At 34.7% G+C, this 19,246-nt stretch overlaps 1 protein-coding gene across 6 annotated transcripts in view; it reads left to right on the top strand.

The window, feature by feature from the left end:
• Window positions 1–19,246, top strand: part of BDP1 (B double prime 1, subunit of RNA polymerase III transcription initiation factor IIIB) — an 81,388-nt gene that overhangs the window by 4,913 nt on the left and 57,229 nt on the right. For 3 of the 6 annotated variants that reach the window (XM_057307061.1, XM_057307060.1, XM_057307063.1), the window contains exons 3-11: window positions 661–770; window positions 1,679–1,738; window positions 3,272–3,400; window positions 4,537–4,670; window positions 5,571–5,665; window positions 13,098–13,152; window positions 14,892–14,962; window positions 16,228–16,324; window positions 18,536–18,820. In XM_057307061.1, coding sequence (XP_057163044.1) covers window positions 661–770; window positions 1,679–1,738; window positions 3,272–3,400; window positions 4,537–4,670; window positions 5,571–5,665; window positions 13,098–13,152; window positions 14,892–14,962; window positions 16,228–16,324; window positions 18,536–18,820 — 1,036 coding nt within the window. Of the gene's footprint in view, window positions 1–660; window positions 771–1,678; window positions 1,739–3,271; window positions 3,401–4,536; window positions 4,671–5,570; window positions 5,666–13,097; window positions 13,153–14,891; window positions 14,963–16,180; window positions 16,325–18,535; window positions 18,821–19,246 lie in introns of all 6 variants that reach the window. The other 3 variants (XM_044384132.3, XM_026498821.4, XM_057307062.1) reach the window with 2 other exon arrangements.

The following is a 19,246-nucleotide window of genomic DNA, read 5'->3' on the forward strand; positions in this document are numbered from 1 at the left end:
AGTGTGTCAAATAGTAAGAGCCCAACACATGTCAGCTCTTATTATTAATTATAGAATGCCCTTTTTAATTAAGAGGAAGGCACTTAGCATGGTGCTTTATATTTGTTATTTGATCCTATCACATTTGTGAAGTAGACTTCACTGTTTTACACAGACAGAAATAGGCTCACAGAGGTTACTTGCTTTGTGTCAAACATCAGTGGGATTTGAATCTATATCCTCTAAAATTGCAGTTTTTCTAGATGATCTATGTTTATTGAATCTGCTTGGGATTTATTCTAGGGAATAAAAAAATTAAACATTTGCTTCAAAAATTTTGTAAAATTCACAGAAATCCAGTTCACTACAGGGTAAGCAAAAGCTATATGTTTGTAAATTCTAAGTAAACGCTTATAGTTAGAAGACATTTGTATGATTTATTCATTGAGCTTTTGTCCAGTCCTAGACACTTTAGTTTTTAAGGTTCCTTGATGAGCTATAACTTTTTAATATTCACTTTAGGAAATTTTTCCTTAAACTAGAAATAATTGTGGTAGGAATAATACTAAGTCACTTGGAATGAATGCAACAGGGAGCTAGCTATACCTTGGAGCATAGTACATGTGAAATTCTCTGTATTTGTAAAATAAAAGTGATCTTTGTGTGTGTTTGTGTGTCTAGAAGCAATGGAAAAACAAATATGCCATAAATGAAAGTCAGAAGCCACCAGATCGTTCAAAAATGACTATGAGAGATTTCATATATTACCTGCCAGATAACAATCCAATGACGTAAGTAAACTTTACTTGTTTTCCTTTCTTTGAGTATGCAGTGATTTGCGTATCACTTTTAGAGTTTCAATGTTTTCTAAAACATGTTGACAAGTTTATAGCACATACAATGTTCTTCTAGAGAGAATTTTTAAACAAAATTTAGTGGTATTTCAAGTAACTGCTTTCTTGGGATGGTATCCTTTACCTCTGAGATTAAAAAGTAAGTTTCTTTTCTTATATTTCTAAGCTGTTGTAAAATCAACTAAACAATTTTTCTCTAATCAATATTACAGATTCTGTTTCTTGTACACTATAACCTGATTCTAAAGGAATGGTCTAATTTTTATGCCCTACCTCTTAATTAAATATAGTGACATTTGATTAACAGATCCTCCAAGAACAAAGCTTCTTTAACCAGAGTTAGCCTGGTGAAGCAGGCGGTTATAATACATTTCATTGTTATGTTCTTCATGGTTTAGCAGGTGGATGTAAGAATAGTGACATGTTTTCAGTATAGCATTTTTCAGGTTCAGCAGGTCTTTGGCCTGTTGAAGGAAGGACCAAAAACCTAGGTTTTGTGTTATTTGACATCTAAGGATTGGGAGAAAAGCCATGTAGGTTGCTTTAGGCCTTAGGACTGAGAGAGCTTCCCTTCACTAAGGAATTAGAGAGTAAAAACGTTCCCTACTCAGGGTGTAGCAAATTATTTATACTTGATGACAAAAGTTTTTGACTGAGAAATTGACTCTTGGACCACACACTGTCATTAATAATGATGTTATGGTGTATCATTTAAAAACGTGTTAAAGTAATTTCTTTCTTGCTGATGGATAGAATAGACATGATGTAAATTACTTAAAAGTATTTTTTATGTTAAATATTAAATTGTTTTACACATTTAAAAACAAATGTTATTTATTTGTTAGTTCTTCACTGGAGCAAGAAAAGAAAACTGAAAAATCATTGACACCAGTCCAGACAAGAGAGTAAGCATTTATCTTACTGTTTTTTTTCTTTTCTTTTTTTTTTTTTTTCACTAAATTCTTTGGTGGATAGAGTTTTTAAAAAATGAAATCAAATAATGCTTTTTGTTATAGTCAAGTTACATGTGATAGGAATGTTAAAATGGAATCACTAACAAGAATAAAAGTTAGTGCCTGATTTAAATCAAAATGAAAGGCCCACACTTTTGTGTATTATATATGGAAATGGCCAGTGGTATGATTTCAGTTAAAACTTTTAAAATTCAAAAGAATTTTGAATTCTGTTTTAGAATAATAATATAATACAATGGTACAAAAATCACATGGAGCAAAAGTATACTGAGAAAAGTTTTCCAAATCTGTTTTTCTGTCATTTTGTTCCTCTGTAGAGGCAACAAATGTTACCGATTTTTTAATGTATCATTCTAGTTCCATTCTGTGTCTGTCCTAACAAGCATGTGTATATTTTTCTTTTTCCTTTTCTTTCCTTTCTTATTATAGTTTTGATGTCATTAGAGTGCTTTTTTGTACGAGCTTCTTGTTGCCTTCTACACTGCACTGTAATGTTTGCTTACTACTAGGAAGTGTCTCCGAGAGGCTTCCTGGGAAGTTACTGTAGTTTTGTAATTCAAGATGGGGGGGGATTATGGAAAATTGCCAGAACATTGGGATTTTCTGGTTGTTACTTCAATGGTTATTAAGTAATGATTGCTGTTTTGCTTAGAATTTATATTGTTTTAAAGCAGAATTCTCAGACTTTAGCAGTAGGTTCTATTTTTACAGATTTATGGGTTATGTTCACTTCTGTAAAGCCTTCAGGAGACCATGTAGTTGAATGGAAGGTATATGGGTTATTTAGAGTTATTATCTGGGGAAAACTGTGTTTTGCTTCTGTTGGGTAATCTGGAGCAAAGATTATTTATCTACTGCAAACCTCAGATGGGATTGAAAATACTAATGCCTGGGGCGCCTGGATGGCTCAGTTGGTTAAGCATCTGCCTCCGGCTCAGGTCATGATCCCTGGGTCCTGGGATCAGGCCCCGCATTGGGCTGCCTGCTCAGCGGAGAGCCTGCTTCCCCCCCTCCCTCCCCTCCTCTCTTGCTCACTCTCTCTCTCAAATAAATAAATTTTTAAAATCTTTAAAAAAAAAGAGAGAAAATACTAATGCCCAAGGATTGTTATGAAGAGTTAATAAAATGATCTGGAAACTAATGCTTTATAACTGTAAGGGTTTTTTTTGTTGTTGTTAATTCCCCAGTATCTATTTGGTTTTTCTGATACTCTGTTGAGACAAAAGATGAGAATTTGTTTCTCTGTTTTCAAAAGCGAACAAAGGCTTTTTACTAAATGCTACTGGATAAAGTTAGAGAAATTCTTATAGCCACGTCCTTAACATGTAATATTTTTAATTAGGTTATAGGGAAAGTTGGAAATAAATAGAAGTTAGGATTTGAAGTGATTTATTTCACAAGTCTGTAGTGGTCAGGAAATGCATCTCATGGATATATGAATTAACTTACCTTTACATTTGGTAGGCAAGAAGGTAAGAGTACTCCTGATACAGCAGATAATGAAGAACTAGAAGAAGAGGTGGATGATGGGCCATTGCTGGTTCCTCGAGTAAAAGTGGCAGAAGATGGTTCCATTATTTTGGATGAAGAAAGGTAAGTTAAAAACAACAACAGAGACTGTGGTTTCAAACCTGAGAACAAATGTGCTTTGTTTAATGAGAGAGAGTGTTTCCGTATCAGTCATTGTCACTTAGACATTGATGTTTATATTTTTCTAATGGATGTTATAAATGGAAAAGTGAGTTAGATTCATTTATAATTTTTAGGAATTCATATGTTATGTTTTGTATGAGAAGATGGTATTCCTGATATATCATCCATTAACCTACCACCATTTTTTATAACTTTACTGGTAATTGGAGTGAGCTACTGAACTAATCATATGCTGGCCTCTACTGATGATAGATTTCAAAAATTGATTCAGTCTTGAAGTCAGAATTTAGGTTTTCATATTATTAACTAATACCATGTTTTGTTGTCTGGTAATAAGTAGTGAAAATGCAATGAATCATAGGTTTGATATTCTGTGATTTCTGTTAATGACAAGTTTAATTCACCTTGTTTAATTTTTCAGTTATAACATTAAATTTTTCAAATTTGGCATTGTAGAATTTGTTCTTTGTCCAAAGTATGTTCTTTTAAAAAGAAGATAAATTTGTAGGTAGTAAGTAAATAAAAAAGGGTGATAGAAAGTCTTCCGACAGTTCAGTTAAAAAATCTTTTTATAGCTTATACAATTCTGTGATAATTAAACATTAAGGCAATACTATTAGTAATTGTTTTTGTGTGTTGTTTTATATTGTGATGATGATTTTACTGGTCATTAAGTGGTTAAAAGCATTTAACTGCTTTGTGTACAGGAACATTGAACATAATATCAAATGCTTATGTTTCTTGATCATTTCTGCTGGGTCTAGCATGATAAGAAAATATATATTAAATAAAGGAGACATTCACAAGTTAATAAAACAAATAATTTTTTGGTGGCCCAAAGATAATGTGTAAATTTTATATTGCTCTTAAGGATTGTGGAAAAATGTTAGCATTTATTTTTATTCCTTCACAATCACATTTTAAGTGAAAATTAGCAGATTCTTATAAAATATGCATACCTCATATACTTTTGATATGACTGCCATGGTAAATTTCAAAATATAACTATTCAGGTATCATTTATTATTTTTTTCTTGTTTATAATGCAGATCTGTTTAAAAATGTGTCTTTTTTAGTTTAACTGTAGAAGTTTTAAGGACAAAAGGCCCCTGTGTGGTTGAGGAAAATGACCCCATATTTGAGCGTGGTTCTACAACTACATATTCCAGCTTTAGGAAAAACTATTATTCTAAACCATGGTCAAATAAAGGTAACTAATTTTCATTTTAAATTGTGTAGGTTATTTGTTTGAAATAAAGTGAATTATTTTCTGTAAGTAAGTAAAATACAAACTGTGTTATTTTCTCTTTAGCTAAATTTATTGGCACCTTCCAGTGGGGCCCCCTCTCCCAATACCATGGCACTATATCTCTGGCTTTATCTTTGTAATCTTTTTAGGAATCAGCATTATGGTCATTTGGGCTGGAATATTCCTCTCTGTCAAATCCCTGTATAAAAAATAACATTTTTATGGAAAATTATTAATATTTTTAATGCTCATAATATTATACCTTCATTGTATAATAAAGTTTGTAAAAGTAAAAATTAGGCTGTTTAAAGAAGCATGTAATACCTATTGAATGGTATTGCTTATTCTTAAAAAAAATAACACAAATCGTTCTGGGAAAAAAATGAAACAACAGAGTAATACAGGGAACAAGAAAGATTCTGTACTTCCCTCTTCTGACTTCCCCAGTCCTATTCTGTTGAGGTTACTTCTATCAGTAGTTTGTGTGTTTTTCTAGCTACTTTCTTTCACATACTAATTAGCACATCTCAGTTGCTTCCATTAAAGCAGTAATATACTGGCTGTGACTGACAGTTTTGGTCACTTTGAGACCAGAAAGACAGAATGTTGTCTTCTTCTTTTTTATTTATTCCAGATGCTTTGGTATGAACATACAAATTTCTTTTATCATGTTTCTGTATAAAAGTTTAGAGATGTTTAGATTCATGAAGTTCTTTGCAATAAAATTGACTAAAGATTTCCTAAATACTATTAAGTGCTCTCAAATTTATTTTTAACTCAAAATATATACTTCATTTAAGATTTTTTCCTCAGACATACTGAGATTAATTTTCATTCTTTCTAAATCTTTTATTTTTACAGAAACAGATATGTTTTTTTTAGCCATCAGCATGGTAGGAACTGACTTTTCTATGATCGGACAGCTTTTTCCTCACAGAGCAAGGATAGAAATTAAGGTAAAGTAAATCCATTACATTCATTGATTGGAAAAGGACCCAGAATTACTAATACTATTTTTTAGCTTTTATTTAAATCTCATTCCATGCTTGTTCACTACAGTGTTTTGGGTGATCTTTCCCCTTTTATAGCTCAGAAAGTAATGAAATATTACACAATTCTAACATGAGTACAGTCTTCTTAATTTTGCCTTATTATCTTATTTACATGTTGCCCTCTCTAAAATGGATTTGAGGGAGTACCAAGAAAACCAAAGAAATTAAAATAAAAGAAGAGCTAAGTAATGAGGAGGGAAGATAAATGTACCAGAATATTTGGGTTAAGGGTAGCTTCTGAACACATTGTGTTTCTGAGTTTCCTTGGAAGGCATGGAGAGAAGCATGTTAAGTTGAATAATTCTCATTATCTGAACCAACCATTGTTTTCCTAGGCTACCTTAACTTTTGGACTGTCAGGGACACTATTAACAACAGTGGTGTTAATTAGTGCTTTAATATGCCTGAAAGAACAAGCATTCTCAGTTTTATTGTTCTTTAAGCGAGAAACTTAATTACAAGTTTCCTTGGATGGAGTGCATTTGAGTGCTCACCATGTTGCTGTAATGCATTTCCAATTTATAGTGAGATCTTTATTCAACCATGGGTTTTTTCTTCATTAATTAAAAGAGTATTAGGAAAAAAAATTTTTTTTCTTGAACTAGACCAGGCATGGATCCTTTGCCTGTGGACCATGTACAGTGTAGGAAGAATTGTTTATAATCATTTATGTTCTTTTCAAATGTTGATCTTTGTAAGGAGAACAAAATGTTAAAGCTAGAAATGGATTGTCTAGGGGAGCTTTCTGATGAGTAATTAGTGATAAATTTGTCACTAGACTATTTCTTTCAAAAGTTATTTAGACTCCTCCCCTAAGTTTAGTATGGTTCCAACAGGTTTTTGGGCAAAGTATAGAAAAGTGAAAATGGACTAGTCAAGTTTTATTGATTTTTAAGTGTTGAAATAAACTTGTATTACTCTTTCTGTATGTTGAATTTTACTGTATTTTCATGAGGGTTTTTTTCATTTTTGTTCATGAGGGATATTTTGTAATATTTTTTTTGATGTCTCTGTCCACAGTTTTGGTACTAGGAATATGCTGGTCATAGAAAATGAGTTGGAAAGTGTTCCCTCTTTTATGTGAACAAATTTAAGATTAGTGGTATTTCTCCTTTAATGTTTGATAGAATTCAACAGTGAAACCATCTGGTCCTGTAATTTTCTTTGCAGGAAGAATTTTGATTATAAATTCAATTTCTTAAATACCTATGGGTACAATCAGATTTTCAGTTTTGTCTTGTGTCAGTTTTGATGTTAAGCTGTTGAATTTGTAGGTATGAAGTTTTCATACTGTTTACCGATACTTTTAATGCGTGGTGGATAGTCCTTTTTGATAATTGCTGTTTTCCTTCTCTTTCTCTCCCTTTTTTTTTGCTTTGCCTTGCTAAGCGTATTTTAATTTCCAAAAATTTTTTTTTTATGTTTTTTTATTATGTTAGTCACCGCCAAAAATCTTTTTAATGAACGAGCTTTTAGCTACAAGTTTTCAGTTGTTTGTGTATTTTCATTTTTTTTAACTCTTCAACATCTCCTTTCTGTTTACGCTGCCTTTAATTTTCTCTTTTTCTAGCCTCTTGAGATGAAAATTTAGATTGATTATAAGCCCTTTTTCTTTTTTAATTAGACATTTAAAGCTATACATTTTCTTTCTTTTTTTTTTTTTTAAAGATTTTATTTACTTATTCGACAGAGATAGAGACAGCCAGCGAGAGAGGGAACACAAGCAGGGGGAGCGGGAGAGGAAGAAGCAGGCTCATAGCGGAGGAGCCTGATGTGGGGCTCGATCCCAGAACACCGGGATCACGCCCTGAGCCGAAGGCAGACGCTTAACCGCTGTGCCACCCAGGCGCCCCAAAGCTATACATTTTCATCTGAGCACTGCTTTAGTTGCATTTCATAAATTTTGATAGGTTGTTTTCATTATTCAGTTAAAAATATTGTTTAGTTTTCCTTGTGATTTCTTACTTTACATGTCAGTTATTTAGAAGTGTCTTGTTTAATTTCCAAATATTTGGGACATAGCTAAATATCTTACTATTTTCTAACTTAATTCCATTGTGAATGTCAAATAACATAATCTGTAAGATTTCCATCTTTCTGAAATTTAATGAGATTTTTTAAAAAGCCTGTTGTACTTATCTTGGTCAGTATTCCTGCTGCACTTGAAATGAGTGTGTACCCTGTAGTTGTTAGATGTGTTACCTAGTTCTGTCAGTTAACTGAGAGAAGAATTGACATCTGCAATGATGATTATAGATATGCCTATTTCTGTGTTTATATCTATAACTTTTTGATGTATATTGAAGTTCATATATATATTGAAGTTCTTTTATTGGGTGCCTTCAATTTTAGTATGTTGTTGAATTGATAATACATCATTTGTCTTTCTCTGATTTATTTCACTTAACGTAATGCTTTCAATGTCCATTCCTGATGTTGCAAATGACGAGATTTCTTCTTTATGGCTGAATAATATTCCTAAACATATATATATATATATATATATATATATATATATATATATATGCACACACACACACACACCTATATGCCACATTTTCTTTATTCATTTGTCACTGGACAGTAGATTGTCTTAGCTTTTGTAAATAATGCTGCAGTGAACATGGGAATACTATATCTTTTTGAGATAGTGATTTTATTTCTTCAGGTACAGATCCAGAAGTAGAATTGCTGTATCATATGACAGTTTTAGTTTTAGTTTTTTTGAGGAACATCCACACTGTTTTCCATGGTGGCTCCAGCAGTTTATCCTGTCTGACACTCTACCTTTTAATTTAATTTTATTACAGATTGCATTTCTGACAGAGATGAGGAAATGTTCATTGAATTCTTTTTTTTTTTTTTTAAAACATTTATTTATTTATTCGACAGAGATAGAGACAGCCAGCGAGAGAAGGAACACAAGCAGGGGGAGTGGGAGAGGAAGAAGCAGGCTCATAGTGGAGGAGCCTGATGTGGGGCTCGATCCCATAATGCCGGGATCACGCCCTGAGCCGAAGGCAGACGCTCAACCGCTGTGCCACCCAGGCGTCCCTGTTCATTGAATTCTTATTTGACCTTTGATAAAAATAAGACAAAGTGTCTGTTGTACATTTCCATATAATAATTTAGTTCATTTACTTTAATGTAATAATTGATACGACTGGGTTTAAGTCTACCATCTTAATATTTTGCACTTATCCCATCTGTTTTTTACTTCTCGTTTGCTGCTTCCTTTTGGGTTATTCAGATAATTTTAGTATTATTTTTTATTTTCTCCATTGTACCATTTTACTCTTTACAATTCATATTCCACAAGTAATAAACTCTTAAAAGTATATTCTGTTTACCTTTCATCTTTTGTGCTATTCTTTATTTCACGTCTACATAAGCCACTTTTATGTCCAGCTTATTTTGGTTTAAAGTCTTTTATCTTTAAAGGAAATCGAGCAGAAAAAAGAAACTAGTTTTAATACGTAGCCACATTTAATATTTAGCCACCAATTTTGATGCTTTTCATTTCTTTTTGTAGGTCTGAATGGCAGGTCTGTTGAAAAATTCTCTCAATTTTGATTTTTCTGAAGGTCTCTATTTCAGCTTCACTTCTGCATGATATTTTTGCTTGATATGCAGGTGGTTTGACAGTTTTTCCTTGAAGTGTTTTAAAATTGTCATTCTGTTGTCCATTGGCTTCTAGTATTTCTGATGAAGAGTCAGTCATTTATGTTATTCTTCCCCTGTATGTGATAAATTGTTTTTCTATGGCTGTTTTCGAGATCTTTTTCTTTAACTCTGGTGTTCAGCAGTATGATTATGATTTGCCCAGGGATAGTGTCTTTTCAGTAATTTTTCCACTTTGTTCTCTCTCTCTGGGACTCCACTTATGTGTGTTAGTATGCATAATGCACTTCAGGTTACTAAAGCTTTGTTCGTTTTTTTCTGTTTTTTTTTTTTTTGTATTGGTTAGTTTCCATTACTGTGTTCACAAGTTGACCCTGTTTTCCTTTTGCTTCAATCTGCAGATAGGCCCATTCAGTGAAAGCTTCATTTCTCACGTTATATTTTTCATTCTGTAATTACCAGTTGGTTATTTTTCTTAGTTTCCTTTCTTCTGCTGCGATTTCCCTATCTGTTCATTCTATATTTGCTGTTAAATCATTGAACATATTTGTAACAAGTGCTTTCACTTTCTTGTCTACTAATTTCACCATCTATATCATGCTGATTTATTTCTGTTGAGTCTCCTTTTATTTCCTTGTGTATCACATTTTTGTATCTTTTTCATGTCTTACAGAGTTTTTTTTGAGTACTAGACATTGTGGATGGCACGTTTGATAATGTCTAGATTATGTTTGTTTTTTTCCTTTAAAGAGTGTTAAAGATTTATTCTAAATGGTAGGTAATGTCCTCCCAACTCTCCTTTTTCCTGTCTAGGCTTGGTTTTAGGCTTTAATAAGGCAAATCTAGACTGGTCCTTCTTCTGAGTTTCTCATCTGAATCGTAGAAAAAAATTTGAAGTACTGTTTTCTGTGTTCTCCAGGGACCTCCATAGTAGTACCTTTCTAGATGCACAGGAGAGAAGGTAATTCATTACATATAGTGGATGCTTTAGGGCATTAGGGCTTAATTCTCCTGCTAGAACCCCAGTTGAGAAAGGCTGCTCTAAGACTGTGGTTCTTACCTATAACAGGTAGCTTTTCTGGTGTCTGTTTGGGTGTTAACTTTCCATTTGTGTGGGCTAGAATTCTGTCACCTCACTGTGTTATGTGACCGCTAATATCTTTCTTCTGCTCTCATTCCTGGAGGAGTTGTTCTCTACTAGGCCTCATGCTTTGGGCATGTGGAACCCAAATGTAGAATAAGGACCAATGGGATGCTTCTACTAGGCTTGTGAGGCTCCCCTTTTAAATAGCTGTCTTTTCTCTAGAACCCCCAAAGATTCTCTACCTCCTTAGCCCAGTGAAAGCTCTGGTGTCTTTGGCCTTTATTTCCTTTTTATTGTTTACGAAACGTAGCCCAGTCAGAGAGCCAGGGTGAACACTGGCACATCTTAAGTGTTTCCATTCTCTCCGGATATGTCAGGTTGTAGTTTTGCTCTTGCTATTGTCCAGTGTTTGGAAATAGTTGATTCATTTATTTCGTTAAGTGGTAAAGTTATTTTTGGTGTAGTTGGATGTGTTGAGTAAGCCTGTAACCAGTTACTTTATCAGCATTAGAGGTGGATATAATGGTATTTATTTTACAACCATGGAATTTAGTTTGAATAGTTCCTGCCTATAAATTCAGTGAAATAACAATACATTTTAAGGAATGTTTTAAATTGTTCTCAGTTGTATTCCCATTTAGGTAAAAGATGGTGTAGTATTGTTTTAAAATTGAATAATGCCTAAAGCCTATTGGCATTTCTTTTAGGATGTTTAGTTTAATGGTGATAGCCTGTTGCTTTTATGGAGCTAACTTTTGAGGAGACGTTTGAAGAATAATATGATTTTTATAGGAGAATGATGATCTTTGAAAAGTTCTGTGTTACTTGGTAATACATTTTATGAAGAAAATAAAGATTGGAAAAGAAGAGTAACCTGTAGATAAAAAGATGTTCTATGACGTTTTTAAAAAATGGGCAAGGTTAACTAAGTTTAAAGATGTTCGTTGAATGATAAACAGTAGGGAAAGGCAAGAAAGTGAGTTCTTTTAAAGTCTGGTTAGTGGTTAGGTTTTTTCGGAGGGAAGAAGGGGCCATGAAGTGCTGCTTAGTTTTGTGTGATTTTCTCTATTTTTTTTTCCAGTAAAAAGTTTGATTTTTGTATTTTCAATAAAAGCTTTTAGACTACTGATCTATAGAAGGGAGAGATTAGTGATTATTTGCTCCTCCAGGATGTGTATGCATTTTTTGAGATTCTCAAACACAGGCTTATACTCCAGACTTCATAATGACTTTCGGATGGAACCTTAAACTTTAACCATCTGCATCTTAATGAAGGTGATCTGGAGTGCAGCTAAGAATGATGTGCTCTTTGGTGCTCAGAAGATCAAGAAATGTGCCTTAGTATAAAGAAGGCTCTAAAGATAAACTTTGCCTGACTCAAAAATTTGCTTAGTTGTTTCTTTACAGTTTCTTCTCCATGTCATAAAAAACGTTAGAATAACAGCATAAGATGTTTAACTTGATGTGAATGTGTTAGTTTTTAAAAAGCTCATACTGGTTAGCTTAATTGATTCCAGTTTGATCTGTTACCAGGCTAATTGACTTTATTTTTTTGTATTCTCTGTAAACTTAGCTTCCATTGCTGAATTATGCTGTTGATTACAAGGAGGTTCAGGGAGCTCATTATAAATCTTCATCCCTATTGTTATTTTTTTTTAAAGACTTTTTTATTTATTCATTTGAGAGAGAGAGAGAGAGAGACAGAGCACAAGCAGGGGCAGAGGCAGAGGGAGAAGCAGACTTCCCGCTGAGCTGGGAGCCCAACATGGGGCTCGATCCCAGGACCTGGAGATCATGACCTGAGCCGAAGGCAGATGTCCAACCATCTGAGCCACCCAGGTGCCCCTCTTCATCCCTATTATTAAAAGGCTCAAGGTTTAAGTTGCTTGCCTATAGAATCATTCGTTGTTATAAGAATTTTAATGCTTATTTTTTTAGATGTAATCTTCACTTTTTTTTGATACTCTTTTCAGATATTCTTTTTTTTTTTTTTTTAAAGATTTTATTTACTTGAGAGAGAGAGAGAGAGAGAGAACACAAGCATGGGGAGCAGCAGGCTCCCTGCTCATCAGGGAGCCCAATGCGGGGCTCAATCCCAGGACCCTGGGATCATGACCTGAGCCAAAGGCAGATGCTTAACTGACTGAGCCACACAGGTGCCCCAGATTTTTATTTTTTTGAGAGAGAGAGACAAAAACACATGTGTGAGCGAGGGGGAGGGGCAGAGGGAATGTGAGAGAGAGAGAATCTCAAGGAGGTTTCATGCCCAGTGCGAAGCCTGACCAGGGCTCCATCTCACCGTCCTGAGATAATGAACTGAGCTGAAATCAAGAGTCCACTGCCTAACCGATGAGCCACTGAAGCACCCCTGTAATCTTCACATTTTTTTTTAAAGATTTTTATTTATTTATTCAACAGAGAGAGAGAACATGATTGGGGGGTGGGCAGAGAGAGAGGGAGAAGCAGGCTTCCTGCTGAGCAGGGAACCAGATGTGGGGCTTGATCCCAGGACCCTGGGATCATGACTGGAGCCGAAGGCAGACACAACCAACTGAGCCACCCAGGTGCCCCTAATCTTCACATTTTTAATGGGAGAAAATTACTATAGGTTTTTTTTTCTTTTATTAACAGAATAAATTTAAACGTGAAGAGAAAACAAATGGATGGAGAATAGACAAAGCCTTTCGTAAGTATTAAGACCTCTTTTACAACATATCACTTCGAGATCTTAAAAAATGACCAATCTTTTGTGTTTAGTTCCATTGTGTTTTAGATTTGTCTCTTTATTGTCATAGGAAGAATGAGACTGGAGATTTTTCTCTTTAGCAGTGCAGGTCTGGGAGCTGATAACAGATCTGTAGGCAAGGGATCAGCTAAAACATCAAGAAGCAAGTAAGCAGAGCTCTAAGTTCCAGAAGTTATAGAGGAAATGAAAACACCAATTTTTTTTTTTAAAGATTTCTTTATTTATTTTAGAGAGAGATGGAGAGATCTTATGTGGGGGAGGGGCCGAGAGGGAGGGAGAGCGAGAGAATCTCATGCCAACTCCCCGCTGAGTGCCTGATGCAGGGCTCCATCCCAGAACCCAGAGATCGTGACCTGAGCCAAAATCAGCACTGAACTGACTGAGCCACCCAGGCGCCCCCTGAAGACACCATTTCTAAATGTTTTTTATTTTGTAGGAACTGTATTCAAGAAGAAGTTATTTCTGGAAGAACTATACTGTAGATGATTCCTTCTTGTGGTCATTCAGTTAACAATACTGAACACCTCCTGTGTGTTAGTTAATTTTCTAGGCATTGAGGATATAATGGTGAACAGGGCAGATGAGAAGCTTGTTTTTAGAGCCGTAAGTCTGAATGGGGGAAAGGATGAAGTCAGTAAGCATGGTCAATTGCAGAAAATAAGTAATTTCTAAGAAGAAGAAAAAAGAGGTAGCGAAGAGTGGATGTGTAGATTGAGTGGTCAGGCATTTGAATTTATACCTGATTTGAAGGAATGATATATATTTTTCAGCTTTTAAGTAATAGCTTCATTGAAATTAACATTTTTTTCTTTTTGAGTCCAGAGGAAAACATCAAGGGATCTCTACAGAAAAACAATATTGAATTCATTGTTTAAAATAGTACCTATAGGAGTGCCTGGCTAGCTCAGTCAGAAGAGCTTGAGACTCTTGATCTCGGGATCATGAATTAGAGCCCCACGTTGGGTGTAGAGATTACTAAAAAAAATAAATAAATAAAAGACAGACAAAGATTTGATAACTATTTTTAAAAAATAAAGTAGTACCTATATTTTTTGTCTGGAAGACAGTTATCAGTGTTTCATGATAAATGATGGTATTCAGGGTCCATTTGCTGTAGTGCTAATCTCAGAACAAAACCTCAAGGGAGGACTGATGTGTATAGCATGTATGTTTATTTTATGAGTAGGCACTAAGGTAGATGACTGGACTCTACATCCAATGTTGTACTGGGTCTTTAGGGACACGACTTCCAGGAATGGCTCCCGGAAGATCTAGATTGTTTTAGTCCTCAACCTTCTCCATTTTGGAGAGGTGGTCCTGAAACTGTGTATTACATTCAGTGCATTATAATCAGAAAAGAATCTATAGATCCGTAAAGTTTTTATGGGGGTGTGGAGCCATTGTTAAAACCATTATAATAGGAAACTGTTAAATTCATTGATTTTAGTGCTTTGTAGTGGAAAATTAAAAAATTAAAACCTCAATTTTTTTTCTTGTATAACTTCTATTTTCAATTCCTCTGAGGATTTTTTTTTTTTTAGGTTTATTTATTTAAGTGATCTCTAGGTCCAGCATGGGGCTTGAACTCACAACCCCAAGATTAAGAGTTGCATGCTCTACCGACTGAGCCAGCCCGGTGCCCCATCCTCTGAGAATGATTTTAATGATGTATTTTTCAGAATCATTGTTGTGGATGGTCAGAACAGAAAAAGGCTGGGTCCACAATAAACAGGGCCTTCAGGAATCCCAGGTTTGGGCTTGGTTTCTTGAGGCTAATTTATTTTTGTTACGGTATATACCTCTTTTTCTTTTCTTTTCTTTTCTTTTTTTTTTTTTTAAAGATTTTATTTATTTACTTGACAGAGCAAGAGAACACAAGCAGGGAGAGTAGCAGAGGGAGAGGGAGAAGCCAGCTCCCTGCTGAGCAAGGAGCCCAATAAGGGGCTTGATCCCGGACCCTGGGATCGTGACCTGAGCCAAAGGCAGACTGTTAACTGATTGAGCCACCCATGCGCCTCTATATACCTCTTTTTCTGAGGCCATGTTGTAATCATCTTGTAATTAAACCAATCTTGAGGCTTATGTATGTAGAGCATAATTTTTTCTACATTCACTGTATTGTTAGATGTAGATGTTAGGCAAGGATTTGACTCCTTTAATAGATTTGTTTCTGGTTTGTTTGGGTCTTTCTTTTTGTCTTTCTTTTTCTTTTTTAAGGGAGGCTCCACACTCAACATGGGGCTTGAACTCAAGACCCTGAGATCAAGAGTCCCATGACTCAGTCTGCTGACTGAGCCTGCAAGGCACCTTGTTCATGGCTCTTTCTGATGTAATGATGTTGGATATTTAGTGAGAGTGGTCCTGATCAAAATTCATTTACTTCCTTCTTTACTGATACTTGGAAGAGTAAATAGTGAAAGGGTTGTGATGAAGAGAGGACATGTGGTGGAGAGGCTTTTGAGGAATTAGTCATTTAGTCTTTTCTTAAAGTTGATTGATAATTTACTTTCAGTGCAATTTATAGTTTGAGTTTTGACAAAGAGTCTACCTGTGTAACCACCACCCAAAACAAGGTATGGAACATTTTCATTACTCCAGAAAGGCCCCTTGTGTCCCTTTCTAGTCAGTTTCAACAGCTGTCTTGACGCAGGGCAACTGCTGTTTTCATTTGCATCATCATAGGTTAGTTTAGCTTACTCTAGAACTTCTTATTCATGGTATCATACAGTATGTACTCTTTTATGTCTGCCTTCTTTTAGTGAGCATTTTTGAGATTCTTCAGTAATATTGCTTATTTCAGTACATAGTTCCCTTTATATTTTTTTAAACTAACGTAGCTTATTCGTTTTTATTGCTTGGATTTCCTTTGTCTGACTACTACAGTGACTAGAGTTGGTTATTCATTCTCCAATTCTTTCTTTTTTTAAAATAAAAACTTGAAGGTTCTTTTTCTTTTTTTTTTAAACAGAGGAAAAGCGCCCTTTTGACTTCGATTTTTTTGCTCATTTGCTTCAGAAAGTTCTTGCTGAAGAAGAGAAAAGAAAACAAAAATCTGTTAAAAGTCAGAGTTTAAAGGAGAAGAAATCCTCTAAACCACGGAAAAATGTAAAAGGTAAAGTAAAAGAAAGTGTGTTCTATTACATAATAATGGTAGACTTGGAAAGTTGTCCCTCAAGTCTTCGAGCATTCCTGTGTAGTTCAGGTAGTTGAGATCATCAGGGCACCCAATTGGGGAGAATTGATTTTTCTCCAGTCTTTTAGTTATCTCGCCCAAAATAGTACTTCCTTGTAAATTTTATAATTGACATGGCTGGGCTATTTGACATCTTTCTTGCATTTAGAGTGTAGTTGTAGCTAATAAAAGAGCATTGGAATTTGGGGGCATCATGTTTGGTTACTTATAATCATTTTCCTTTGTAAAACCTGGCACAAAGTTCTAATATTTAAAAAAATGGAACTCTGATACTTTTGCTTATGACTGAATTGTATTGTTTGAGCATAGTTTATTTCTGAGGGTTAATGTTGACTTGTACTGGGTAGAAACTTGTTTACATGTACGTATTTGTATTTTTAGGCAGGTATTTTCTTAATTATTTGAATTCTGATCTGGGAGGACAATGTTTAGCTCTATTCCAGTAGTTTAAAGAATCATGGAACTATAGGAAACTTTGTATGTTAGGTAGTCCACATCCCAGACCCTTTCCGTTTGTTTTAGTCACTTGGAAACAGTTCTGGAGATGTTGTTCCTTTTTCCTAAGGTGTCACAGTTTTAGTAGTGGCAGAGGCAGGACTCGAGCCTAGGGTGGTAAGAGCCTGCCTTGGCGGTCTGCAACATGACTGCTACGTTTGATAATTGGCTGGGAGACTGACATGATCCAGCCTATGGTTGTACAAACAGCTGAGATTTGTTACAGTGAAAGGATACAGAACAAAATCAGCAGAGGGAAAGACATGTAGCTCCAAGTTGAGGGGAATTTAGGTGTAAGCTTAGAGTCCTCTCCCCTAGAGTCACATAGGATGTGCTTCATTCTTGTAGCAACAAATCATGATGAGATTCGTAACAAGTTGTCTACCAGCAAAAGCTTGTTAGGACTCAGTGTCCAAGGTTTTTATTGGAAGCTGGTCATGTAGACACCCTTTGCCTGGCAAATATCAGAATTTGGAACTCCCAAAACGAAAATAGTTTTTCTTGTTTGTACAAACATTAGGCCACTTTTGTCAGGCTGTCCCCAAGCCCAAGTTTCCAGAAACAGCCCAAAGGCCAACCGTTTAAGCAGGCCTTTGAAGGAATAGCAGTGAGTCCTGCTACATTAACTCTCTTTTGCACAGAGCAATCCAACATTTCTTTTTCTGGAGCATGATGTCTGTATCATTTTAAACATAGTATTGATAACTACAAAATTAGTTCATTATTTAGTCATTTCTTTTACTATACATGGCCCTTGGAGATTAAAATAGATACATTAACATGATGTAATTATGTTACAGGTGAAAGCATAAATAAGTCATTGTATCTTACTTAGTGTGAGAACTTTTCAGATATATTATTACAAGTCTCTGAATTTAAAAATTACTGTTTATTATTCTGATAGAGAATCCGGTGTTGTCTTCTCAGTTTTAAAATCTTGTTATGACTTTTTTTTGAACAGAAGTAAATTACATTGAATTTTATTATTTTTTTCAGATTAGATATTTTTTGAGAATCGACCATGGTTGTGAAGTTAAGTTTGTTTTTGGTTGATGTCGCCATGGTGATCTCTCTTGTTTGGTTTTTTTAAACTTAATTTATTGTTTTCATCTTTTGATACAGTTAACTATGAATGTGCCTTCATAAAAAGGGCAGTAGAAATTGTTTAAAAATATTTGTTAGGAAGATTGTTGATTGAAAAACATGATGCAGAAAATATATTTGTTGAATTCTCTTTCGTACCCTGCCCTCAAATCAAATTGTCCAGATTTTCTGGGGATAACTATTAGTAAACTCTTCTGTTCAAGTGTATGTGTGTCTTAGAGGATATGTAATTGTTTTTGCTTAATAAAAATGAGATCATACTATATATGTTCTTCTGCAACTTGAGTTTTTTGTGCAACACTATTTTTTGAAATCTTTTATATTACTACTTATAATAAGCCTACCTCGTTATTTGTTGTGTGGATTTTTATAGCATAAGTGTATTGTAACTTCTTTTGTCATTCCCAGTTGGACGTGTTAGGGTGTCTTCAAAGTTTTGCCCAGATACCCTTGAGTATTAATCTTCTCCATCTTTAAGAATTTTTCTCCAGGCTGTTTATATATTTATAACAATATCTTTTATTTTCAAAGTGAAAAAAGTTGCCAGTGAAGGAGGAAACGATGATCCAGATGTGTCTCCAAGCACCAAAATTTCAGACACAGAACCATCTCAAAAGGATGCTCAGATAGTTGAAGAAGAACAACAGTCTCAGACTTTAACGGGACAGGATTCAGAACAGATTGCACTAGAACCAGAGCTAAATCAAAAGAAAAAAAGAAGAAAGAATCAGGATGAAGTTGGTAAACAGGAAATAGAAAATCTTTCAGGAAATGGCACTGTTCAGTTAGGTCATTCTCAAGGAGAAAAATACAAAAGTAAGTTTCTTAAATGTATTAATAGTTCCTGTATTACTTGAGAAAATGCGTACTATAGTATGATGTGTAATTTCAATACTTCTGAGTCTTAGCAACTAGTAATGCTTAAGGTTTGTATTCTATATTCATGTTACTGTGTTAAATCCTTTTGTTTTTAGTTTTTTAATTTTAATTTTTTTTTAAGTTTATTTATTTGTCAGAAAGAGAGAGAGAGAGCGAGCACGGGTAGGGGGAGTGGCAGGCAGAGGGAGAAGCAGGCTCCCCACTAAGCAGGGAGCCCGGTGTGGGACTGGATCCCAGGACTCTGGGATCATGACCTGAGCTGAAGGCAGATGCTTAATCGACTGAGCCACCAGGTGTCCTAAATCCTTTTGTTATTAATTTAAAGGAGAGAAGTTTATTGTTGAGGAGTAAAGAAACCAGCGT

The sequence above is a fragment of the Ursus arctos genome, unplaced genomic scaffold, assembly GCF_023065955.2.
Source record: "Ursus arctos isolate Adak ecotype North America unplaced genomic scaffold, UrsArc2.0 scaffold_5, whole genome shotgun sequence".
NCBI lineage: Eukaryota > Metazoa > Chordata > Mammalia > Carnivora > Ursidae > Ursus > Ursus arctos.